Below are 23,867 nucleotides of genomic sequence, written 5' to 3' on the forward strand. Positions count from 1 at the left end.
GAGGAGGGGGGCGTGGCCTCGCCGCGGGACGTGAAGCTTGTCCCGGATATTTACCTTAACCGTACCTGGCGTCTCCCACCGCGGAACGAAGCTACTGCTCCCCCCGCGGCAGACACCGAGGGACGTGACCCGTCTGCGAAGTGGGACCACCGAGGTCAGTGTCGCCTTTTTGTTGTTTTTTTCCTCTAAAAGAGAAAAAAAACGACAACAAGAAACAACTCTTTTTAGAAGCCGCCAACTTGTTGTTGTGTTTCGAGGAGTGCCGTGGTTGGAGGAAAAAGTCCTCCGTCCTCTCTTTTGGGTGTAGCTCCTGAGAGGAGGAAAAAAAAAAAAAAAACAGTTCAGGCTGTCAGCAGGTTCCTGGTTCCTGGCGCGGCTCAAAGTACAACCAGGTCCGAACCGAGCCCTCATCCAGCCTGGGCCCAGTTCACTCACTCACACCGAGCAGGGACACCTGAGTGTCCCGTGGACCTCATGGTTGGACCCGGTTCAGGTGATGAGAAGTGGAGGGTTTGTGTTTTGTTGCCTTAAAATGAAGTTCCCAGTCAGGAAAAAGTTCCCTCCTTCCTGTAATGTGGCATTAACTTGTGAGTGCTCGTTAAAAGCCTGCCTGTGAGGGGAGTTATTCTGGAAAACCAGCCATGCAACAGTTTTTAATATATTCAGAGTGTGTCACTGTGTTCAAACATTAACTCTGTGTGTGTGTGTGTTTTCAGAAACTCTGAGAGAAGAGGCTGACCAGATCCACTCTCCTGGAAATTCAAGACAAACACATGTACGCACACACACACACATACACATGCATATACATGCTTCCTCCTGGCCGTGAGGTTCTGAGGGGCTGGCGTCGAGGTAAGCGGCGCGGCCCGCCTCCAGCACGGCGAGGAGGACGGGGCGTGTTTCGACTCTGAAAATGTTTAACATTCTTATCATTCAGCTGCCTTTTTTTTTTTTTGATGCAGAAGGAGAAGAGCAGCAGGGAGAGAGAAGGGACATGTTCAGACCCAGGCCAAATAATACCAGATTACACAAACACACACACACACACACACACACATAGAGTCACTCCTTCGCATTCACGGTGCATTACTCACTTCGGGCCCATGCTCCATCCAGCTATCGTGTGTTACTGACCGCGCGGTGTCATCCTGGGGGAGGCGCTTTTTATTGGAGGACGACGGCATGAAAACATCTGACACTGTTCTGTGGTTGTGTGTGTGTGTGTCCAGGTCCCCTCTCAGTGATGAGCTGAGGGAAGGGTGTTTGTCTTGAGAGGGAGGCAGAGTTGCCGTGGTAACAGACATGCCAAAACCGGACCTGCTCTGCCTCGTTCAGCTGCTGGACGGCAACGTCGAGACCTTCAGAGTCAGCGTATGTAAAAATCACGCGTAAACACACACACACACACACAGAGAACCCTCCCCTGGGTTCGAGCAGATTATATGTTGCTCCTGCCTCCTCCTCAGCTCTGCTAATGATCGTGGTGTCTTTCCACAATCTGTCTTTTCCTCCTTTTTATTTTTTTGTTCCTCCCCCCCCTCGTCTGATCTCTCGCTCAGCAGCATCTCCATCGTGTCTGAAGGTCACGCTCTCCTCCTGCAGCTTACAGATGCGCCTCGCACTCGGCAAGCCCTTAACATCAGCGCGTCCTGTCAGACTCAGCACACACACACACACACACGCCACCGAGATATCCTCAATTCTGCTTCTTTTAAAACTAAAACAAAACGGCGCCTCTGCATCATTTTTTGCTTAAACTATAGGGAAGTGGTGTGGTTGCAACGTGCGAGGACACCAATATAAACCCTTCAGTATGCTATATTTGTTTTTATTCAGATAAAATAGGTTTTAAATTAAACATTTTTGCAAGAATGCCAGTTTGTAGAGGATTTTGTCACCCCACACACACACACACACACACACACACAGGATGATAAAAAGGTACGGGCTCTCTGCTGCAAGGACGCAGCGTTCGCCGCAGCTCGCGTTAAACAATAAAGACGTGGGACGAAAGACGAGCAGAGGATGCAGATGAGCCGAGGGTTCTCTTTTCAGAGACAGAGAGACCCTGAAGGCTCGCCGGTCCTCGCAGGAATGCTTGTCGCCCGCCGCCTTTCATGCAACAGTTTTACACTCCTGTCGTCCTCCGCTGTAGCCGTTCCGGCGTCGCTTCGAAAACGGCGACATGTTGTGAACGACTCTCGGCTCCTACCGCGTCAGATTTTAGCCGAACATGCCCGAAGTTCAACCAGTTGGGGACGTTCGTCTGATGATTACTTTCTGGAAGTTTCATTAGACTCCATCCACCGGTTAATGAGATATTTTGCTAACAGACGAACAGGCGTAACTCCTCACAGTCAGTGCTCAAGTTTTTAAGCAAATATCTTGTATGTTGAGTGTCGCTCAGAGTATGTGCTGTAACTCCCTTTCAGCTACAATCATACCAAATTTTAGCTCAATATCTGTCAAATCTACTGGATTATGGCAATTTTGGGGTTTTTTAAGGTCAGTTGGCCGTGGCGGCCATCTTGAATTTGGTCGTCTCCAAAGGTTGATCAGCCATAGATGGACATCCAGGGATTATTCCCTGAAAGTTTCATTAAAATCTGTCCAGTGGTTCATGAGATACTTTGGTAACAGACAGGGACAAACGGGCAGGCAACGATGAAAACACGTCCATTTTTCCTGCTCACGGACGTTTGGAAATCGTGGATTTGTTTTCCGTTTATTTTCCAGGCAGTGACGCGTCACACTTAATCAGTCATCATGCGAGGTCCTTAAATCGGCGTCTTTCTGTCGCCACGAGCCTCAACAAAAGGTGCGAGGAAGTGGCCGAGATCAGGTCTGCGCGCCTCTCGTCAGTTTGACTGTATTTATGTAAGAATCTGCTTAAAAAAATCAACCAAAAAAAAAAACAAAAAAAGACCGTGAGCCTCGACAAATCTAAAGCGGCTGGCGAGAAATGACAAGGACAGAGAAACGTCAAACTTGCAGACAACAAAGATGGTTGTTCCGATGGTTAAATCACCTCTTCATGTTCTGCAGAAGCCTGTTAATCACCCATTGATTCAAATCAGGTGTGTTGGAGCAGAGGAACAAGTAAAACATGCAGGATGGTGGCCCTCCAGGACCAGAATTGGAGACCACTGGTCTATAAATTGCAGCGAGTCATCTTTTATTCCTTTTTATGTTTAACGCCCAAAGAGTCAGACCGTCCTGTAAGCTGGGGGTCTTTTTTTTTTTTAAACTTTGGCTCTTAGAAGCGAAACACGAATGGTGTTCGGCGCACCGTGGCATCTCTCCGATGGCAGCGGCGTGGTGGAGGTCAGCTGAGCCAACGATGTTGGCATCACACGATTGTTCTTGGTTTCCGTTTACGCTGCCACCTTGACCAGGGACCTTCCTGGTTAAAAAAAAAAAAAAAAAGGTTAAATAAATAAAAACTAATCTGACTCATAGATAAACCTGCAGTTTGAGGACGCGGAGTTCTGCTGAATTTAAGGGTGATTCGGCGAAGCGCCCTTATTACCAAATGTTGCCACAATCTGGGTGTGTTTTCACGGCCCGCAGCTTTGAAAACATAAAAATAAAAAAGAAGATCTAATTATACACCAAACCAGGCGGTCCTATGGGGAGCTGTGACTTTTGGAAGCGGTTTGTTTGATGACGTGGACAAAATTTGCAAAAAATAAAAACAACACAGTTTAAGTTTTAAGTTTTATCTTTTTTTTTCCCACAGTTTCTTCAGCTGACAGTTGACGTCACGCTAACTTTCGAGCTAATTTTTTTATTTCTGTTTAAATATTTTTCAAACAACATTTTCTTTTTGCTCCATTTCACTATTTATACATCAAATCCTTGCAGTTTTCTCTCAGATCCCCTCGGGGTGCAGAGAGTTCGCAGCCGGACGGCTCTAAATGCGCTCTCCAGCGCTGGCAGCGAGGGGTGTCTTTTTAACTCGTCTTATCGTCCGTAGAAACACAAAGATCCACGAGTGCGACCGTTAGACTCCTCCGCTGCTCACGGGTCATCAATGTTTTACATTTTTACACAGCAGCTGCTTGTTTGAGGCTTACTTTTCAGGCTGCTTCCGCCTCTTGCTGTCAAGGAGCGGGCGATGTAAGTGTGTGGTTACCGTGGTGACCGTAATGAGCCACGGGGCAACCAGTGTGTGGGGATTCTCGACTGTTTAAAACAGGGGTGGCCAATCCTGGTCCTCGAGGGCCACCATCCTGCATGTTTTACTTGTTCCTCTGCTCCAACGCACCTGATTTGAATCAATGGGTGATTAACAGGCTTCTGCAGAACATGAAGAGGTGATTTAACCACTGAATCAGGTGTGTTGGAGCAGGGAAACAAGGAAAACCTGCAGGATGGTGGCCCTGAAGGACTAGGATTGGCCACCCTTGGTTGAAAAAAAGGAAAAAAGTGATTTCTTCTCCTGTTTTTATCTCAGCTTTGTCGACGTGACATTTATTTATTTATCTCTGTTTTAATCAGTTGGACAGTCGGCGCAGTCTTGTTTTCCAGCTCGCGCAGGCCGTGAAGTTTTGGCCGGTCTGTGAGAGCGTGTTTTTTGTTGTCCCGTCTTTCAGAAGCAGGATCAAGGCAGGGTTCTGTTGGAGCTGGTATTCGACCACCTGGACCTGCAGGAGAGGCAGCTCTTCAGCCTGCAGATCAAAGAGTCCACCGCCGCCGGCAGCACCGCCGCCGCCTCCAGCTCGGCCAACACGCTCTCTCCCGTGAGCTCACTCTGTTCATCTGCTGAGATCGTAGTGACGCCTCGCGTCGGGCTGATGACGTAAATGTTTGTGTTTTAGCTCAGGATGGCTGTTTTCCTTAATGAATGTCTTTTTGTTTAGAGATGGCTGGAGCCCGAGAAGCCCTTGAAGAAGCAGATAAAAGGTATCTCCTCAGATTTAAAAGTGTTTAAACGCGTAGCTGTAAATTGATCGTAACAGAAGGCAGTCGTGCTGCGATTCTAGATGCGGAGAGGATTTTTTTTCTGACATGCATTTCTCTGCAGGTCTCGTGTCTCCCTTTTATCTGAACTTCAGGGTGCGATTCTTCATATCTGAGCCCAACTCTCTGCAGCATGAGCAGACCAGGTTGGTCCGTGGACTCTTCTGATGTGACGCTCTGAACTGATTTAGAAGTGACGCGTTTCAGACGGTCAGGAACGAAAATAAAATCAAAGTCGCGGGAACCGATGGAGCCACTGGAGCTGAATTTTGGTTTAGATGTGAGGAGCGGCGTAGAAATGATCGTTTCGATGATACAAAAGCGCTGATATTTATCAAAAAAAAAAAAAAAAATCGAGGCCAGAGCTTTTGCTGACCTTCGTCCAGGGTTCTGTCACTGTGGCTAAAGAATCGAGCGGAAGGAAATTAGAATTTCAGAAAGTATTATTTTTCGTGTGGCCCGTTTCTGGAATGTTTAAAGCCCAGTTTGTGCTCCTTCTTTTGCATCTCAGCTTGTATAAGTTTTTAAATCAGGCTGAAACTTTCAGTTTTTGTTTAGCTCCTACATTACTTGCGGCCCCCTGTGCCGGGGGCATGTTACCCTCGAGCATATTTCTCAAAAACAGGCCCAGGGACGAAAGGCTTAAAGAGATTTTTTGCCGATTCTTTGAGTAAAAATAAACAAAGCTTTTTGTCCCGGTCGTCTGTGATGAACAAAGCTCCTTCCCCAAAGCTTTGAAGATGCCAGCACGAAAGTTCAGATTAGATTCAACCTGTCTAAACTGGGGTTCTGTGGAAAAGGTTCGAACAGTAAATATCTTACTTGTTTCAGATACGGTGGCTCTCAGTTCGGTAGTAAATCAGCTGACGAGCTAAAGGCTAGTCTTGATTAGTTCTGTCGGACTAATCAGCAGAAACATTTGAACTATCCCTTTTTAAGATCATAGGATTCTTAGGGCTACGTTTAAAGGGATAGTCTGGTGATTTTTGAAGTGATGTTCTGTCGTTAACAGTCGTTGGTACCTTTTATAACATCAGCGACAGACATGGAGTTTAGAAAAAAAAGGCCGTAAGTCCTCATCCAGGCGAGGCTAACGGCTCGCCAAACGAGGGTCCGTTTCGTATCGTTTCTCGGGCTAATTGAACTGCTCCTTCTCAGAACTGTCGCACGGGCGTAAAAGAGCGTCTACCGTTTGTCGTGAGCAACTCGGACATTGTTCGGTTGAGAAAATGGCGACGAGCGGAAGGAAACGTCATGAAAACAGGTGCGTTAGTTTATACGCCTGAACACTGGTATAAAACAGCCCCTCGTTTGGCTATAGCTGTTAGCCTAGATTAAAAAAAAACAAAAAACTTCTGCCTTTTTCATACTCTTTGCTCTGATAAGGTACTATCTGACAAAACGGCAACTCAAAAATCACCAGACTATCCCTTTAACCTTCTCTTTAAGCAGGTTTTATTTTCCTAACATGTTTTCCGGGTGCTTTTAATGAAGTTCTGCCACCAATTTTTTAATTTTACTTCCTTCTCTAACAAATGGCACATTTGCACACTACAGAGCATCCGTCAAAATAGTGTGGATCTTATAAGGGTTTTTTATTTTAATATAAATGTATATATCAGAAATTCAGGTTGGATTTTCTATAAGCAGTTCTCTGATTTTAAAAAGTCTTTAAGATCTCAAGTTTTCACTTTATTTATCTTCCCTTTAATTGCATTACCACTGAAGTGAATGGGCACCATGAAAGTGCGTATGATTTAGTAACTTTGTTAATGTTCCGGGCGTCGGGCAGCTGCTCAGAGGAACCTCATGATGGATGATTGTTGGCGCAGGGTTTGAGGACCGAAGGTCTTCATAAAACCATAAATTAGCATCATCTTGTCTGGACTAGCAGCAACCGTGCACACTCGATGGTCCTGAAACGATGATTAATGCGTGAGAACTTGGAGCTGGAAAGCTGGGATCTCACGGGGCTCAAAACAAACAAACCAAATTAAAAAACAAAAAAAAACAAAAACCGAATGCCGCTTTAAGGGTTTTAAAGACGAAATTTTAATCAGATACACAGAAACAATCAAACGTCAGCTTTATTTATATATTTGCTCATTATTGCCAGGTTGCCTTAAATGTCTGCACAGAATTGCACACAAATCCATTTCTTTTGAAGTTCTCCTTATTAAATAACCAAAATATAAGTAAGTTATCCTTTAAAATGATCATTAATTACTGTACTGAATGGTTGAGAAGCTCGGCGGGCGAGCTGCTCCTGGGAGGAAATTAGTGTAGTTTGACACCAGAGAAGGGTTTTTTTTTTTTTGTTGTTTGTTTTTGCATGATATACAAAACGTGTGTGGGCAGGTAAAGTTCCCTTTTGTGTTTGTCCCTGCAGGCACCTGTACTTCCTCCAGATCCGGAGCGACATCAGAGAGGGACGGTCAGTAATGCGCCCTCGGACTGCGCCGGCCGGCCGGTCCCACGCGCTCATTAATTATCTGCCTCCGCTGCGGCGCGTGCAGGCGTGTAATCGTCTCCGTCTGATTGCAGGTTGCAGTGCCCGCTGGACGCAGCCGTGGTGCTGGCTTCTTACGCCGTGCAGTGTAAGTCTGAATAAATAAATAAAAAAAAGTTGATTAATGATTCGATAATAACTGCGTGAGTAATTCCCCCCTGGGAGGGCGCTCTCTTGTCGGGGTACATTGTCGTGAGGGTTTTTCCCCGTGGATGCTCAGCGTCTCTTTCCGTCACCCGCAGCGGAGATGGGGGATCACTGCCCGTCCCGAGACCCCGGCTACCTCTCAAAACGCCACTTCATCCCCAAACAGGACGAAGACTTCCTGTCTAAAGTGGAAGATCTTTATCCGAAGCACAAGTAATTCAGATAGCTCATTTCTCCCTAACCCTTTTTGTTGGGTAGCTCCTGCTGCTGTGTGTGGATTTCTGTGATTTGTTTTGTTTTTTTAGGGGGCTTAAGCAGAGCGAGGCAGAGCTGTGTTTTCTCAACACGGCACGAAATCTGGATTTGTACGGCGTGGAGCTGCATGCTGCCACGGTGATGTTTGCTCTTCCTTTCATGAAACTGAGCCAAGCCTGAAAGAAATATTTGTCCTCTTCTAATCAAACTTCGGATCTTTTTTTTAATCACTGTCTTTTTATTAAGTTTTTTTTCCTTTTATGCATACAGTTTGTGAATACAAAGAAGTGCTTATCTGACACAGACATAGAATTACATACAGAAAATGAATCCCTACAAAGTAATCCCATCTAGCCCCCATCAGGTCACTCAAACTTCGGCTCTTTTGAAGTGGCGTTCGATGGAAGGGCCTCGAACCATTAATATCTTACCTGTCAGTAGATCTTTGATGACCTCGGCTCGGAGGAACAGAGTTTGATTCTAACTGGACGAACAACGGGCGGCGCCAGGACCAAAATGGAGTCTCGTCGCCTTAAAACGACTCCAATTGAAAGGAATCAGTGCTTCATGCCGATGCTAGTTATTAAACCTTGGACAGCTGTTATCCACCGGAGATTTCAGGCTTTACAGCGCCTTCAGCTGGGGGACAGACGGCATAAACGTTGCAGGGTAAGCTAACGCTGTTGTTTATATTCCTACCTTCGCTCTTTATGCTTGCATCTGGTCACACCCACGACCAATGAGTGAACAGGAGCTAAGCTTGCGCCGCCCACGAAGCAGGGCCGGCCCGGCTAGCCCGACTTCGAAGCAGGGACCAAAGAAGCAGGGCCGACCTTGAAAAAATGCAGATGTGAACGCTCGCAAAGCGCCGGGACCTTAAGGGTCCGTGTAAAAGGGGCATTAGTTGGATCCAAACTGTTTAAAGCAGTATTTTGTAAAAACATGGCATCGATGCCTCCCTACTGTATAATTCTTTATTCTTTCATTATGTATGAGTGAACAAATAGATGTACAACTTTGAACAGACTCCAGATCATGTCCTGGCTGAATTTACAGAAAACTTTACTTGGTCTTACTTTGGTCTTAGCTCCACCCGGACTAGCCGTTAGCTCGTCAGTCCGGTCACATTTAAACTCTGTTTCTCCAAACTGAGGTGGTTCAAAGAGCTCTCCACGACAGGTAAGATGGTTATTCTTCATTTGCTTTTTACAGAAACCTACGCCTAAGTTTTAATTCTAACACCTTGCTTGGTAACGTGAGCCTCTTGTTTATGCTAAATCAAATAAAGTTTGGCTCAACTTTTTTTTTTGTTTGTTTCTTCCAGGATGCCAACAACGTACCTCAGATGGTCGGTTTGGCCTCGAGCGGCGTGGCGATATTTTACAATCTGCTTTGCTCCAATTTCTACCCCTGGTGAGTAACGGCGCCGCTCGTCGGCGGGCTTCTCCCTCGCATCTCATCGGCTCGTTTTCTCCCACGCAGGGGGAACATCGTCAAGATCTCGTTTAAGAAGAGGCGCTTCCTTATCCACCTGAAGCGTAAACATGTGAGTCCCATTCCTTGCTTAATTGTTCAGCCCTCGCTTTCGCTCGCTCTGCACGCTCGGCCGATAAATCCATTTCCTCGGTGCAACACGGGGGTTTAATTTCTCCTCATCGTGCAGCAGCGGTTTTAAGATTGATGCCACATTTTCTTCTCAGAGGTTCTAAGCGATTAATTGTTTATTTTAAGAAAAGAAGAGAAAAGAATGAGTTTATTTCCAGCTACAACAGCGCGATCCTGGATGATTCTCGCCTCTGTACGTTGCAGGGGGAGACGCAGGACTGTGAAGTCTCCTTCGTCCTTCCTTGTCCCAGGACCTGTAAGAACCTGTGGCAGTCCTGTGTGGAGCACCACTCCTTCTTCTCCTCCAGCCGGTCTGCCAGGAGCCCCAGAATCAACAACAGCACGGTTCAGTCCTACAAAAAGCTGATCACGCAGCACCTGGGCCTCGGGAACAGTAAAACTGAGACGTGAGCTTCCGGGTCGTGGATTCGTTCCTCCTTCAGTCAGAGGCTTGGCACTTTGCAAACGTTTTCCCTCTGTTTTTTTTTGTTTTGTTTTGTTTCCCGCTCGCAGCGGTCCGGTCTGCCAGCGCGTCCTCGGAGGGATGGAGTGGAACCCCGTCCCGCGCAGGTCGCTTTCGTCGGAGCATCTGGAGACCAAGAGCCTGCCGTCCAGGTCGCCGCCGTCCACCCCCAACTGGTACAGCTGCCGACGTCACGAGACGTTTAAAAACAAAACTAAAACTCCTTCGAACACGCGCCGTGCTCTGTTATTATCGCCCGCCACCGCCAAGGGTGGCTTTTATCGAAACTCTCAGAAAGAAATCACCGTGTGAACATCTACAACTGATTAACTTTTGGAGTCAAGATGGCCGACACGGCTAACTGACATCAGCAAACGCAAAAAACATCTGTAACTCCAGTCAGTTTTACAGATATTGAGCTAAAACTTGATGCCGTAGTAGCCGAGAGTCACAACCGCTGCACACGACTCGACATCTTTTCTTAAAATTTCTTAGAGTCCACTGTCTGCTGTTAGCAAAATATCACTCATTGGACAGATTTTAGTAATGATTCCAACTCATGAGAGCCAGCCCTTTATCAAGAAACACATCCGTAACTCAGTCCCTCCTCGGCGTAGGGTGAGCTGAGTCTAAAGCTGTGGCGGTGGGCGACATGCATTCGTTTGGTTTGTGCCTGCGTCTTGTTGCAGGCGGAGTCCCCGAGTGCGCCACAGGATCTGTAAACCTCGACCGTCGTCGGTGGAGCTCGCCATGGACCTGAAGGACATGTCGGAGGGGGAGGACGTCTTCTACACGTACAGAGTGTCCGTGAGCAGCAACAAGGACAGCGAAGGAGACGCCTCGCCTCACTAGTCGGTGTCACCGGAGCGCTCTGGTTTATCGGTGTTAATGTTTACCACTACTTCCACTTCAACGAATCATTCTCTCTTTTTTCCAGCATTTCTGGCTCTAACAGCGAAGGAACTGGTGGGTCTTTATTACAAACTGATGACAGCATCGGCGAAGACGACAGCCCTCCTCACTACGACAAGGTACTTTATCTCGCCTCGTAAACGCCTCGACGCGCTCTTGCCGTGCGTTCAGCTTTTTTTTTTTAACCGGATCTCTGCGCAGGGAGCTCTCGGCGACGGCGATCTGATGCTGATATGCATCACTCCGGACCAGGACGGCAAGTTTGGCTTTAACGTGAAAGTAAGTCCTCCGTCTCCTTCGCGCCAAACGTGCAGACTTAATGAAGAGTTTTTATCATTTTCCTCACCGGCTAAAATGACTGAACTCCTCCCAGGGCGGAGTGGACCAGAAGATGCCTCTGTCCATCTCTCACGTCAAACCGGACTCCCCGGTAAGGAAAAGACTTAAGCTTGTGTTACAAACGTTGCTGTGTTGTAATGCCGTCGTGCCGCCCTGCGGGACGGCGTTCACAAACAAGGATCTTGCACGATCTGAGTGCAACTCTGAAAATATGTGGTGGGAGTGACTCTCAACTGCAACCACGTCAAGTTTGAGCTCAATATCGACAAAACTCAGAGTTGTAGGCGTTGTTTCTTGGCTAAAGTTGATCAGCTGTAGTGGCCATCTTTAATCAGGTAGATGGACGTCCAGTGATTACTTTCTGAGGGTTTCTTTCAAATCTGTTTAGTGGCTGTTTAGATAATCTGCCAGCAGACGGAGTTGACGGCAGCAGTAAATGCCAAAGATTGAAACAAACATCTCACATGATCCGTTAGCGCTCGACGTATGTGTCGGGATGACTTTGGCTACCTCCACGCCCAGTTTCAGCTCAATGTCTGTGAAGCCGACTGAGCTGAGCTGTGGTCAATTAGCTGCAGCAGTCGTCTTTTCGTGAGGTGAATGTTTCAGGTCCATCGATGACTCTGCGTTGTTTGCAGGCTGGCCGGTCTGAGCCCAGGCTCCAGATGGGCGACCTGCTGGTGCTCATCAACGGTCGAGACATTTCCGAACACACGCACGACCAGGTCGTCATGTTCATACGAGCCAGCACCGAGTCGCACTCCCGACAGCTGGCCCTGCTCGTCAGACGGAAAGGTGAGCGGGAGAAAAGAGCAAAAGAAATGACGAGAAATGCAAATATGTGTCCTTTTTTTTTTCTTTTCTTTTATTATTTAATGAATATTTATTACAGCCTTGAACTGTCCTTACAACGCAGGTTCGAGCCGGACGGCACCCTCGCTGCAGCTACCTCCCGCCTTCACACTTTCCATCCAATTGCAGGAGAACAAGCCCCCGTCGCCCAGTCAGTCGGAGCGGGTCGCCACCTTGGAGGAGTCGATGAAACAGCTGGAGAGGGGGATACAGTCCGGCACGCTCTGCTTCCATTTCGAGGTATTTCCAATCCAAATTGAAGCTAACTGCTAGGCGCATGTCCGGAGGTAAAAACGAAACATAAATGAGTTTGTTTGTCCCGCTCATGAGCGAGGTTCGGTTTGTGGACAGTCGTAACGAGCCTGTTGCACGGACAGATGTTGGCCCTGATCTTCGATGGGACCGGCCTGCAAATTTTTCATTTCCTATATGTGTGTGTGTGTGTGTGTGTGTCTTTCTGTGTGTGTGTTTTCTTGCATGTCTGTGTGTGTGTTTGCATGCTTGTAATTCCTAGAATTTATACAGGAGGAAACCCGATTTGTTGTTGAGCTGCGCACGGCTTCCTGAGAACCTGGAGAAGAACCGATACAGGGATGTCCTACCTTGTAAGTTCTCCTCGTCAAGACCGGCGAGACAAAGCACGAAAGAAACGAACAAAGCATGCAAATTATACATCGAAACGTGGCGCCATCAGGAATAATGCTAGTCCGAAATATTCCCATCAAAACAGGAAGCGAAGGGTCTCTTTAGTTTGTCACATTTCCAACATAAAACACTGTAGAAACGTAAATAAATTCACACGGGGCTGCTTGTTTCAGGCTTACCTTTTAAGCCCATTTCTCTCATTAACTTGGCAGTCAGGGAGTGACAGACAGGTGTGTGTGGTTGCCACGGTGACCATAATGAGCCACCGACAGCAGCTTTAACACTTCTTCTGATGTCTGTTTTCTTTACACTTCTTATACAGTTCAGACATCAAAAATATTTGAGATGTTTTGGCACCCTTCGAAATTTCGTTAGGGGAAAAAAAAAAAATTGTTTCATTTCGTGCCACTTCCCGGCGCTCCCACCGGCCTCCATCGAACTTCAGCCCCGCGCTGCCTTTATCCCCCCCCTCCAAAACCTTGATCCGGGCCTGGGAGCGGCTCGTCATGAAATTTAATTAGCCGAGGCGCGCCGACAGCTCCGCTCTGACCCTCACCAGCTGCCGTCCTGCTCTCCTTTCAGACGACGCCACCCGGGTGGTGCTGCGGGGTCAGGAGGACTACATCAACGCCAGCCACGTCACGGTGAACACATCGCTCGTGTGAAATTGTCCCCCCGTCTGTGCTTCGGTTAAAATTGAACCTGTTTGTGTTGTTTTTTTTTTTTTTTTACGTCTGTGTGTCTCTCAGGTGGCGCCCTCGGGGTCTGGCGTACGTTTACGTTACATCGCAGCTCAGGGCCCCCTGCCGCAGACCTGCACTCACTTTTGGCAGTCGGTGTGGGAGCAACAGATTCACACCATCATCATGCTCACCACGCTAACAGAGCGGGGACGGGTATGCCACACTTTTCCTCATTAAACAACCGGCGCTTTCGATGAACAAATGGGGAGTTCGATAACGCGGTGATTCCCGCAGCCTGGCGAGCCCGGCAGCCTATCGCACGCTGTGTCGTGTCTAATTTGATACATGATTACAGTAATTATAGGGTCCAGTGGCGATGTTTGCACACAACAGCGATCAGATGGCCCAGTTGCGAGTAATTACGAGGTTCCGCTGCGAAAACGTGATGTGCAAACCAGATGCCGGTGAGATGAATAATTCTCATCCACACAGAGGCGGCGAGATGTAAAAAAAAAAGGTCTCTGAATGAACGAGTCTCTGTCTCGGCTTGCCTGTTGCTTGGTAACCAGATGTTCTCATTAATTGACCATTTCCCCGATGCTCATCAAGTGTCCAGAGTTTATCCCTGCTGTGCAAACATTCTCTCACACACTCATAGGCTCACATCCTGCTCCTGATGATTTGCTTTTGTTCGCCCCGGACCGCCCTGTGCATCAGAGCACGCCGCTGAATATGAGTTTGATTTCTCGAGAGCGGAGCTCAGCTGCCGTTTTTTTTTTTCTGACTAAACTGTTTTCTGACCGATGACTCACGCCAGAAGTAACGCAACATGTCGGTGATGTCACACGCTCCGCAGACCAAGTGCCACCAGTACTGGCCGCATCCACCGGAAGTGAAGGATTACGGCGACTTGAGGGTGAAGTGTCACTCGGAGGAGTGCAACTTGGCGTACGTGACGCGACAGTTCACCCTGAAGCACACGCAGGTATGGTGGCATTCTTATGTAGGCAATGAATTAATTTTCAACTCTTTCGGCAACTCTGTACGTCTGTTTCCTTAAGTGAGTGCTTTGTCCTGGTCTGGTATTACATATTCACCAAAAAAACAGGATTTTAGGCACTATTTTTAGTTTAATTGTAGATGCATCACTGTTAGACGCTCATCACTGGTAGAGAGGATGAATTATACTTTCCCTTTTTTTTGTGAAGGCAGCAGTTCAACAGATTGCTCCTCTTTTCTTGGTTTTTTCTCCCAAATGTCACCAGCTCTCAGGAGACCGCTAATACTTCGCACTGAACGTGTGCGACCGTCGCTCGTCTTGGGCGCTTTATGCCCCGGTTGTTATCAGCCGTCCGTCTTATCCGTGGTTGGGTCACGCAGCCAAACAGGTCCAGGAGGGAAAACCCAGATATCCGTCTCCCTGGCTCCCTCCTGGAGGGGACCACAAGGCGTTCCCGGGCCTGAGTGGATACATAAAGCCCCTGCAGTGAGCTCTGGGTCTCCTCCGTCTGGAAAACCTTTCAAAAGGAGGAGGTGTCAAGCTAGAGCTAGTTTACGCCTGCAAGAGTTGACGCGCTCAGGGGACGCTCCCTCGCGCCGAGGTGGCCTTCTGACTCTTTCGGGCTTAGCCAGGCAGAGCCCCAGGAGGCGAGGCTCGAGCCGCCCCCACAGGCCTGGCTCCAGAGGGGCGCCCCAGGTTCCTTTTTGCAGCTGAAACGGGATATTAGGGACTGAGGATATCGTGTTGAGGTGGCGTTTCTGTAGAGGGGGGCCCTCGTAATGATTTAATTAAATAAGTATGGGCAAACTGCATCAGCGCCAAGTGGCGCCCTCTGCTTGGCAGTAGGGTCGGGAGGTAAAATCTGTCTCAGTTAATACACGGGAAAACGCTGAATTCATTTCCGAACGTCAAAAAAAATTGATTTTTATTAACGTTAATCTGTAAACCTTTTTGTTTTCACATCTTTTTCGCCTGTTCTTCGCTGAACCCTGGATAATCTTCGTCTGCAAAAAAAAAAAAAGAAAAGAATAGCGGAAGTTCTCTTAATTTTTACTGTCTTTAGGAATGACTGAAGCGTTTGATTTGTGTATAAGTTCCTTGTGAGAATCACGATGCTAACAGTGTTAGCTTTTATATGATGTTTTCAATGTTAAAGTAGCATCTAAGCTAATTGTTGGTCAGTAGCCAGTGATTATTAGGCTTTTTTTGACATATGTTATTGTGCCCTCTTTATTAGGCATGGAAATATATAAATCGGCAGCGCAGTTTGAGGCGCGTGTCTCCTTTTAGGAGTTATACCAATGTGCAAAATCTTGGTTAGAGCCTCCAAAAGCATCACGATCCTTTGTTGAATCTAGACCGGAGTAATTCAGAGAAACTATGATGGACGCTAGCTGTTTTTATTGCCCAGTGTAAAGGTCAAGCTAATAACTGAGCAATAATTGACAAACAATCAATTAAACAGCAACGCCGAGCAGCTGCAGTGTTTTTATTTGGTTATTATTATTTATTTTTTGGCAATTAATCAATAAGATTTACATTTACATTTACAGCCCTGACTGTAAATCCCTGCCACCTGCTTTCGTGTCTCCGTGAATTTCGAGCTCAGCCAAACGCAGAGCCTTTTCCTCTTTGTGCGCGGCAGCGGCGTGTAGCGCGTCGACGCCATATGTCACATAACAAAGATCACCGCAGGCTGCAGCCACTCCTGGCAAACTAACCACCGCCTGCACACAGTCACTTCCGTGTGGGTGTTTTAGTCTGCACGTGTGTGTGTGTGTGTGGGCGGGCATGGGCATTAGTGTGTTTTGCTAATTTTTGCACCCCGTGTGTGTGTGGGGCTGTAAAACCTCTTCCTAGTCTGTTTGTTTTCTGTTGAAACATATCGCAGTAGATGATCAGATTAAAGGTGTTGCCTTCCACATCGGCCTCCATGGTGAACAGGTAAATAAGCAGATTTACGCTCAGGGAGGCGTGAGATATGAATGCACACACACACACACGTACAGACACTGCTGTGCGGGTCCATCTGCTCCTCTGGCGGGGAGAATTAATCCCTGTGTAGAGTCACGGGCCACATGCCCATTATAAACTCCAGAGTCAGCCTTTCTCCTCCCGGAGCCTTTTCTTGTTTTTTCCACTCCTCTCCATGTTTTCCCCTCTCCTTCCTAATCTGAGCGTCACCCGCTGGATGTTTTTTTTTTTTTTTTTTCCTGTCCTGGACATCGTCCACCTGTGGCGTGGCAGCGTCTCATAAGGGTGATATTTTCCAAAGGTTACACGTTTCTGACATTAAATCCTGATTACGCAACACTTTAATCATCTCGCTGTGTGTGAACGTGTGTGTGTGTGTGTGTGTGCTCAGCTGGGCGAGGAGCGCGCAGTCACACACCTGCAGTACGTGGCGTGGCCGGACCACGGCGTACCCGACGACCCCTCAGACTTCCTGCTCTTCGTCGCCTCAGTGAGGGAGAGGAGGAAAGGTGACGAGGCGTTGATGGTGCACTGCAGGTATGACTCGAGGTTTAATTGAACACGGGCGACTCGCACTTTCTCTCCCACCTCCTGCCCGAACGAGCTCAGTGCTTCTTTTTTTGTTTGTTTGTTTCCCACTCTAATTTCAGTGCCGGCATCGGACGGACGGGCGTTTTAATCACCATGGAAACGGCGCTGAATCTAGTGGACGAGGGTCGGCCGGTCTTCCCGCTGGACATCGTGAAGAGTCTGCGAGAACAGCGAGCCATGATGGTTCAGACCACGGTACCGAGGGCCGGGAAGTTTGACGCCGTCACTCTCTGCCTCGTTAAATTCTTCATCGCGCCGCGTTACGATCGCCGCGAGCTTTTATTCGTCTCTTATAATGTAATCTTCCATTACGCTGTGGCTTAAAGTTAAAATGTGCTAATTTTAGTATAATATGGGGGAGTTGTCATCAGTGGAAAACATTAAATTAGGAGGTAAAATAACTGAGGAGAACATTTGAGTTTCTTCGAAGCTCCTTCTACCAGGAAAGGGCGAGTAAAGAAAACATGTCATCGTGTTTTCACACTTTTCCTCTCCTGCGGGGAGTTTGATGCTCAGTTTTTTTTTCTGACACCGCTCCGTGGAAAGCCTCGTTTTGAGTTTAGGAGAAAGTCATCTTCATCTCTGACTCATTAAGTCACACTTCTACGGAGCGCCGGCTGACGATGAGCAGCTCCGGCCGAGCGGCCGACGGCTGCAGGTCGTGCTCCGCGGCGCCTCGGCGGACGGACGGGAAAATGTTACTCGCGCTGGGAAAATGGCAGCCTGTTCCTCCGCTGCCGCCACTATCGCCCTTATTTTGAAAGGGCCCCCGGGGCTTCATCTTCTGATGTGCTGATGGAGCGCTTCCTCCTCCTCACATGTTTGTGTATTAGTAATAAAAACATGCACAGTCAGAGGACATGCTGTTTTAGATTAGGGATCTTTTTATTTATTTATTTATTTTTTAAATCCCGTCGTCCAGTTTCGTCTTTGCAGCTCGGATCACGGCACGCTGCCCTGGATCCAAACGCTTCCCGCCGGTTACGTAAATCTTTTGAAAACGGGTCAAAGATGGATCGGAACAAATCGGTTCATCCGGCGCCGGCTCAGAGGCCGTCACTCGTTCTGCTCCAGATGGAGTCGTCCGGTCGTCGGTTTTAACCTTGAAAACGTCTCGTTTCCACTTACGGCCGATTGTTGCTCCGTCATCAGCTAAAAAGGTTTATAACAAAAAAATGTAAACACACAAAAAAAGGTAAATTTGACCCGACCCCACGTGATTACCTCCCGCCGCCGAAAGGCGAAGGCGGACAACGACATTTTTGCTCAAGTTTGTGTCCGACTGTCACCAGAATAACTTTTAATGAAACTAAAGATAACAATTAGAGGTACGTCTACAACTGGTTAACTTTTGGAGTCAATTCAAGATGGCCGCCTCACTCAACTGACCTTAAAAAAAACACACAAAAATGGCCATAATTTGTCCGTCAATTTTACAGATATTGGGCTCAAATTTGGAGTCACTCACATTGACACACTCCAAACCAACCATCTGATGTACATTTAAAACTCAATTAAAGATGGCCGCCACAATAATTAGCCTTAGCCGACACAAAAATGGCTGCAGCTCAGTCATTTGACAGACGCAGAGCTGAAACTCTGTGTTGGTAGTAGCTGAGAGTCACTCTAAACACAAACTCCACCAACAGATCATCTCAGATATTTCATTTTTTTTCTTCAAATGACAAGTCGGATCTTTAGGAGTGAGGCTCTGTGGAAATGTCACGAACGATTAGTTTCTTCTCTGTGCGGAGAAATAGTTTTTTTTTTTTTCTGCTCTTTTCTCCAAACTGAGGTCGTTCAAAGAGCTATCTACAACAGGTGAGATATTGATTGTTCGTAACCTTTCCGCAGATCTGAACTATCCCCTTTAATTATTAACGTCCTTCAGAGCTTCCATCAAACTAGAGAAACAGGTTATTAATAGATGTTTATTTACATTAAAATAAAAAGCACCAAGCTTTCAGATTTGTTTGAAGGATTCGGTTGTTCTGTGTGTTTTTGATGAGATTTATCGATTTATTTTTTATTTTTTTGTGTCAATTTTCTCCTCACGGTAAAATGAAACAAATCCTCGTTTTTCCAGGAGTTAACGGTGCGTTTTGTGCTTCCTCCGCCCTTTTCAGTGTCAGTTCCAGTTTGTGTGCGAGGCCGTTCTGCGGGTCTACAGAGAGAAGCAGCAGCAGGGGAAAAAATCCACAACGCCGTGACCCAAACCGGCGGCGTCGGGACGGCGGGCGGGGGACCGGATGCCGGGATGGAGGAGGAGGAGGAGGGGACTTCCACGGCGAGAGCTACGATGGATTAAGCTTACGGCGCTGGAACATGGACAGGATAATGAGAGGATGAGAAAAAAAAAAAGCCAGCGGAGCGCAGCTGCCTGCGATTCTGCGCAGCTCCGAGTACGAAAATCACACCTAGGTGGCCTTAGTTTTTACTTAAAGTGCATTAAGCTTCTAGAGAATGTGGTCTCCATAGAGACCGACGTAAAGACTGACGTGAGCTGCTAATTTCCTCCGAGGAGCGACGCCTCCTTCTGTGGAGCTACGCGTGCCTTTTTAGACTGAAGCCTCCCGGTCAGACAGACGGCTGCAACCTGTAGTTTTTATCTCCGACTGGTAGGTCCTGCAGGTCGAAGGGGCGCGCCAAAATTCACCTGTTTTAAATTATTCACACTAAATAAACCCGTTGATTTATCCCGGTGCGTCCGTCTCTTTCTCTGATTGGCTGTCTAGCTTTTGTTTATTTATTTTTTTTCTGCAAAGTGTTGCCAACTGAACCTTCAGCTGAAAGTCTCCAAAGTTGACGACATGTCAGTAAATATCCCTGTGGGTAGGAGGAAATAAGGAAACGTAATATAATTGTATGATAATGATGCTAAATCTGCAATCAAACGTCTCATCATTTCACTTATAAATCACTTTAACTTCAAGCAGGAGCGGCAGGTTTTTACACACCGCCTGGTGTTTGTAGGAAAATGTGAACATGTGAGTGTTTTTATTTGTGTGTTTGTGTGTTCATCCTTTCAAGGATGACTGCGTTGTAAATAATCCTGCAAAGTACCGGGTGATAAACGTCGTGCTCTCAGGGGGCCGTGAGGAGATTTGTGCAACAAAAAACAACGAGCCGGAGTCCTGCTGACGACGACGCTTTTCTTGTTTTCATTTTAAAGCGTTTCCTTGTTTTTTAAACACGACCGCATGTCTTAGTTTCCTGCAACACAGGTGAAACACTTTTTACCTTCGAGACTGCGCAAACGGGGGATTTGTTTATTTAAATACATGGCATTTATCAAAAAAAATTTAAAAAAGGAAAGCGAATCCAAAATTTACAGAAATAAGATGAATGTAGGATGAAAGGATTATTAAAAAAATGAAATCCTTCAGCCTCACGGTGCGTCAGAACGGGTTTAACCCAGAAAATAAGATGGCGTTTTAGTGTTTTATTGATTTTTTTTATATTAATTTGAATACTTCTAGATAATATATATATATTCCCCTTTTTAAAAAAAATGTTTTTCCTACTTTTCTATTTGTGTGAATAACCGAATAAATAAATACACAAATCTGAAATTTAAAGAAAAAAAAAATGGATGTGTATGATTTTAATAATATTTTTCAAATTTTAATGACTCAAAATAGGAATTTATTTTAACTTTTAAAACCTGAAGTAAAATGTTTACTTCCTGTTCGTTATATTAGTTATTTTTATTAGATTTTAAGCTGTTATATTAAAGTATTTTTCATTTAAAGTGCTTTTAATTGCTTTGACCTTGACGCTAATCTGAAGTTTAAATTATGTGAGTTTTTCCACACTGAGGTGGTTAATCTTCATCATCGAACCGGGGGGACCTCCCTGAACCCGTCCAGGACCGGTCCAGTCTCGGGGCGGGTCTCCGGGCGGGTCTCGGGCCGACAGGGGGCGCTGTTTCCCGGCCCCGGCGGGTCGGTCAGCCGCGGAGCGACAGAAGTTTGTGTGTGTGCGCGCGCGTGTGTTTACGCATGCGCAGTCCGTGCTGTTTGTCCAGTTTCGCTGGTTGACTTTTACCTGAGAGGTGAGGCTGGTAGTTTCGGTTCCTGCCAGAACCAGAACCAGAACCAGCGAGAGGGGGGAGGTTCGGGTCCGGGAGCGCCGACAGCCCTGCACTCCCTTCGGGTCCGCGTGACTCAGGGTTCCCGCTGCGGGACGGGATTTCTCCGGGATTTTTCGAGTCGGTGCGCAACAGCGAGAGAAGCGCGAGGAGGCAGGTGTTCTGGGAGAGGACAGGAGGAGGAAGAGGAGGAGGTTCCGCGACACAGTCCGGATCTTCGCGCCGACCCGGATGACTGGAAATCAACTGGTTGGAGCTCCGGCGGGTCAGTTTTATTAGTATGCGGCCGGAGCGCCCCGCCGCTCGGCAGCCCTGAAGTCTTCTCCGCGCCCGCCGAGTGACTCCTCTGTCCCCGGGGAGGACCGCGGTTCTGACGGTACCCGTCCTCGCCTTCCGGACCGGGAAGATGATGGGCTTTCTGCGCCGGACGTTCAGCCGCCGGAGCCGCTTCCCGGCGGGGGAGAGGGACGAGCGGGACGGTGCCGGAGGCGGGAACCCCCTGCTCCTGCCCCACCAGCAGCAGGTCGCCCACGCGCCGGCCGTGGTCACCGGGGGAGCGGCGGTCCACATCCCGGCGGCCGGCTCGGCGAGGACCACCATCACCTGCCGGGTGCTGCTGCTGGACGGCTCGGACGTCAACGTTGAGCTGGCCGTGAGTGGCTTCCTGTGTTCTGGGAGCGGGTCGGTGCGTGTGCGTCAAGCTGTGGCCCGCGGTCACCGCGGCGGTCGTTTTGGGTCCTTACCGCGGTCTCCTGCAGATTAAAAAAAATAAAAATAGAGGTCGCAACTTGTGTGGGTAGATTATATTATAAGCCAGGCGCAGAAAGGCGAAAGTGGGCGACGATGTTTTTGCACGTTACTGTCTGTTAGCAAAATATCCTCTGAACCACTGGACGAATTTAGATGAAACTCTCAGGCGATAATCACCGGACGTGCATCTGCAACTGCTTAACCTTTGGAGCCGACCCGATTCAAGATGGCCGCCACAGACGGCTGACCTCAAAAACCACACAAACGTCTCTAAATCCGTCGGTTTCACAGGTGTTGACCTGAAGCTCGCTGTAGTAGTAGCTGAGGCTGATCCCCAGCGCATCTTCTGAGCTCCGCCGGATCGCGAGAGATCTCTGCTTAAAACGTCGCAGGTGACTGTTTGGAGTCGGTGCTGGTCGCCTGTTAGCAAAATATCTCTCGAGCAGCTGAGCAGATTTCAATGACATCTTCGGAGAATGATCGCCGGACGCGCGTCTGCGATGGATTAACTTTTCAAATTGATCCGATTAAAGATGGCCGCCAACTTGGATAGCACCAATCTGGCTGTAATTCGGTCAGTTTTACAGCTACTGAGCTAGAATTCGACACAGTAGTAGCTGAGAGTCATCCTCAACAGGCTCTCTGAGCGTGAAGTCTCATGAGATAACGTTCCTCTGTCCTCCCATCATAAGATGACCTGTTTTATAGTCCGATCACAGCCTTTTCTGCTTCTGTAGGCAGGCTGTATTTAATGTGAACATGTCGGGAGTTTGGTTTGAATTTAAAGAAAAAGTGAAACTGATTTAGTCGTCGCAGCTTTTTCCCTCCCCTCAGTAATATGAGGCGACACGCTGATTTAATCAGGACTCAAACAATTAACCTGTTGATTGGCTGAGGACCTGCTGCGCTCAGCCTCTCTGTGTTTGCCAATAAATCAGACTAAATGAGCTGGGGGGGGGTCACTGCTTGTTTTTAAACGATTGACCTTTGGAGCCGGCCATGTTCATGATGGCTGCCACAAGCAGGGGACATCAGGAGAGGCCAAAAATGGCTGGAATCCAGTTGGGTTTGCAGCTCAAAGGAATGCGCCGCTTGTCTGGAAACGAGACCCGAGACACGTGTTAGCGCTCAGATTAAATGTCGGGAGCGACCCTCGGCTACTACCATGCCCAACTTTAGCTCGTTATCTGTAAAACTGATCGAGTTACAGCTGTTTTTGTGCTAGTTAATCGTGTCGGCTGACTCCAGAAGTCGGCTGTTTTTGCACGTCCAGTGATTCCTTCCTGAGCGTTTCATTGAGATCTGTGCTCTTCTTCGTGGGATATTTTGCTAACACGCAAGCGGAGGAGACGGGAGAAGAAACGCTTCCTGCGGCCAAATATGGTGTCAATGAAGGAGCCGAAACCGTGCTGTTAAAGCTAAATATGTAAACAAAACACAAGCTAAAAGCTAAATAGGCTAAAAGGCTAGCTTGGAGCTAAACATAGCAGAAAGCTAGCTACAATCTAAAACTAGCTAAAGGTTAGTTCAATGCTAGTAAAAGCTGAAAGTAGCAAAAGGCTAGTAAAAGCTAGTAAAAAGCTAAAAGTAGCCAAAGAAGACTAAAATAAATTTACACGAGAACAACGTTCTTTGAAGGGACTGTGGGATCTCGGCGTATTTCTGTGTGGAAATTATTTCTAAAAGTGTCAAAGTTACAGAGGCCGCCGTGAGCTGAACGTTGTGGATCTACGAATGGCTGAAGTGTCACAAAGTCTGCAGCAGAAGTGGTTGAAAAACAGGAAGACGGCGTTTGGACTGTTACATGATCGTCCGCCGTCCGTGGAGGTGGCACGTGTCATCTCTCTGTGCCACCGACCCTTTTATGGTCACCCTTCCTGTCCAGGTGCAGCTCAGACCGAGCTCCTTAACCTCCAGAGTTTCCAGTTTACGGCGTCCCCCCTACCCCTGCGGGTCCTTCTCCTCGCCTCGTCCTCCTCTTCCTCCCGCCCGGTCCATCTCTTATTCCCCGACTCCCTGATCTGATTTATCCGCCGCGGGGACTCTGTGCCACAAATGAGCGACATACGAGGAGGAGGGGGGGGGGGGGG

General features: G+C 47.7%; 2 protein-coding genes across 3 annotated transcripts in view; both read left to right on the plus strand.

Annotated features, from left to right (window-relative positions):
- ptpn3 (protein tyrosine phosphatase non-receptor type 3) lies at positions 1 to 19,635 on the plus strand. The gene is made up of 27 exons (XM_017425051.3): positions 1 to 154; positions 717 to 775; positions 1,230 to 1,371; positions 4,596 to 4,742; positions 4,863 to 4,905; positions 5,027 to 5,108; positions 7,352 to 7,396; positions 7,507 to 7,559; positions 7,714 to 7,831; positions 7,924 to 8,011; positions 9,198 to 9,286; positions 9,356 to 9,419; positions 9,683 to 9,885; positions 9,992 to 10,117; positions 10,631 to 10,792; positions 10,879 to 10,972; positions 11,055 to 11,132; positions 11,227 to 11,283; positions 11,831 to 11,987; positions 12,109 to 12,284; positions 12,559 to 12,649; positions 13,272 to 13,333; positions 13,439 to 13,585; positions 14,229 to 14,357; positions 16,738 to 16,883; positions 16,997 to 17,132; positions 19,064 to 19,635. The coding sequence occupies exons 3-27, from the start codon at positions 1,303 to 1,305 to the stop codon at positions 19,145 to 19,147; spliced, it is 2,646 nt and encodes an 881-aa protein (XP_017280540.1). The 5' UTR covers positions 1 to 154; positions 717 to 775; positions 1,230 to 1,302; the 3' UTR covers positions 19,148 to 19,635.
- Positions 19,636 to 20,933: 1,298 nt separating this feature from the next.
- The window catches only part of epb41l4b (erythrocyte membrane protein band 4.1 like 4B), a 20,919-nt gene continuing 17,985 nt past the window's right edge, over positions 20,934 to 23,867 (plus strand). For both annotated transcript variants that reach the window (XM_017425091.3, XM_017425092.3), the window contains exon 1: positions 20,934 to 21,679. In XM_017425091.3, coding sequence (XP_017280580.1) covers positions 21,434 to 21,679 — 246 coding nt within the window. In that variant the 5' untranslated portion in view covers positions 20,934 to 21,433. The remainder of the gene's footprint in view (positions 21,680 to 23,867) is intronic.

The sequence above is a fragment of the Kryptolebias marmoratus genome, linkage group LG16 (assembly GCF_001649575.2).
Source record: "Kryptolebias marmoratus isolate JLee-2015 linkage group LG16, ASM164957v2, whole genome shotgun sequence".
Classification (NCBI taxonomy): domain Eukaryota; kingdom Metazoa; phylum Chordata; class Actinopteri; order Cyprinodontiformes; family Rivulidae; genus Kryptolebias; species Kryptolebias marmoratus.

Coding starts and splice junctions, on each gene's coding strand:
- ptpn3 (XM_017425051.3), top strand. CDS start 1,303: ATGCCAAAACCGGACCTGCTCTGCCTCGTTCAGCTGCTGGACGGCAAC. Junction 11,284..11,830: donor ACGTCAAACCGGACTCCCCG/GTAAGGAAAAGA, acceptor CGTTGTTTGCAG/GCTGGCCGGTCTGAGCCCAG. Junction 11,988..12,108: donor CCTGCTCGTCAGACGGAAAG/GTGAGCGGGAGA, acceptor CTTACAACGCAG/GTTCGAGCCGGACGGCACCC.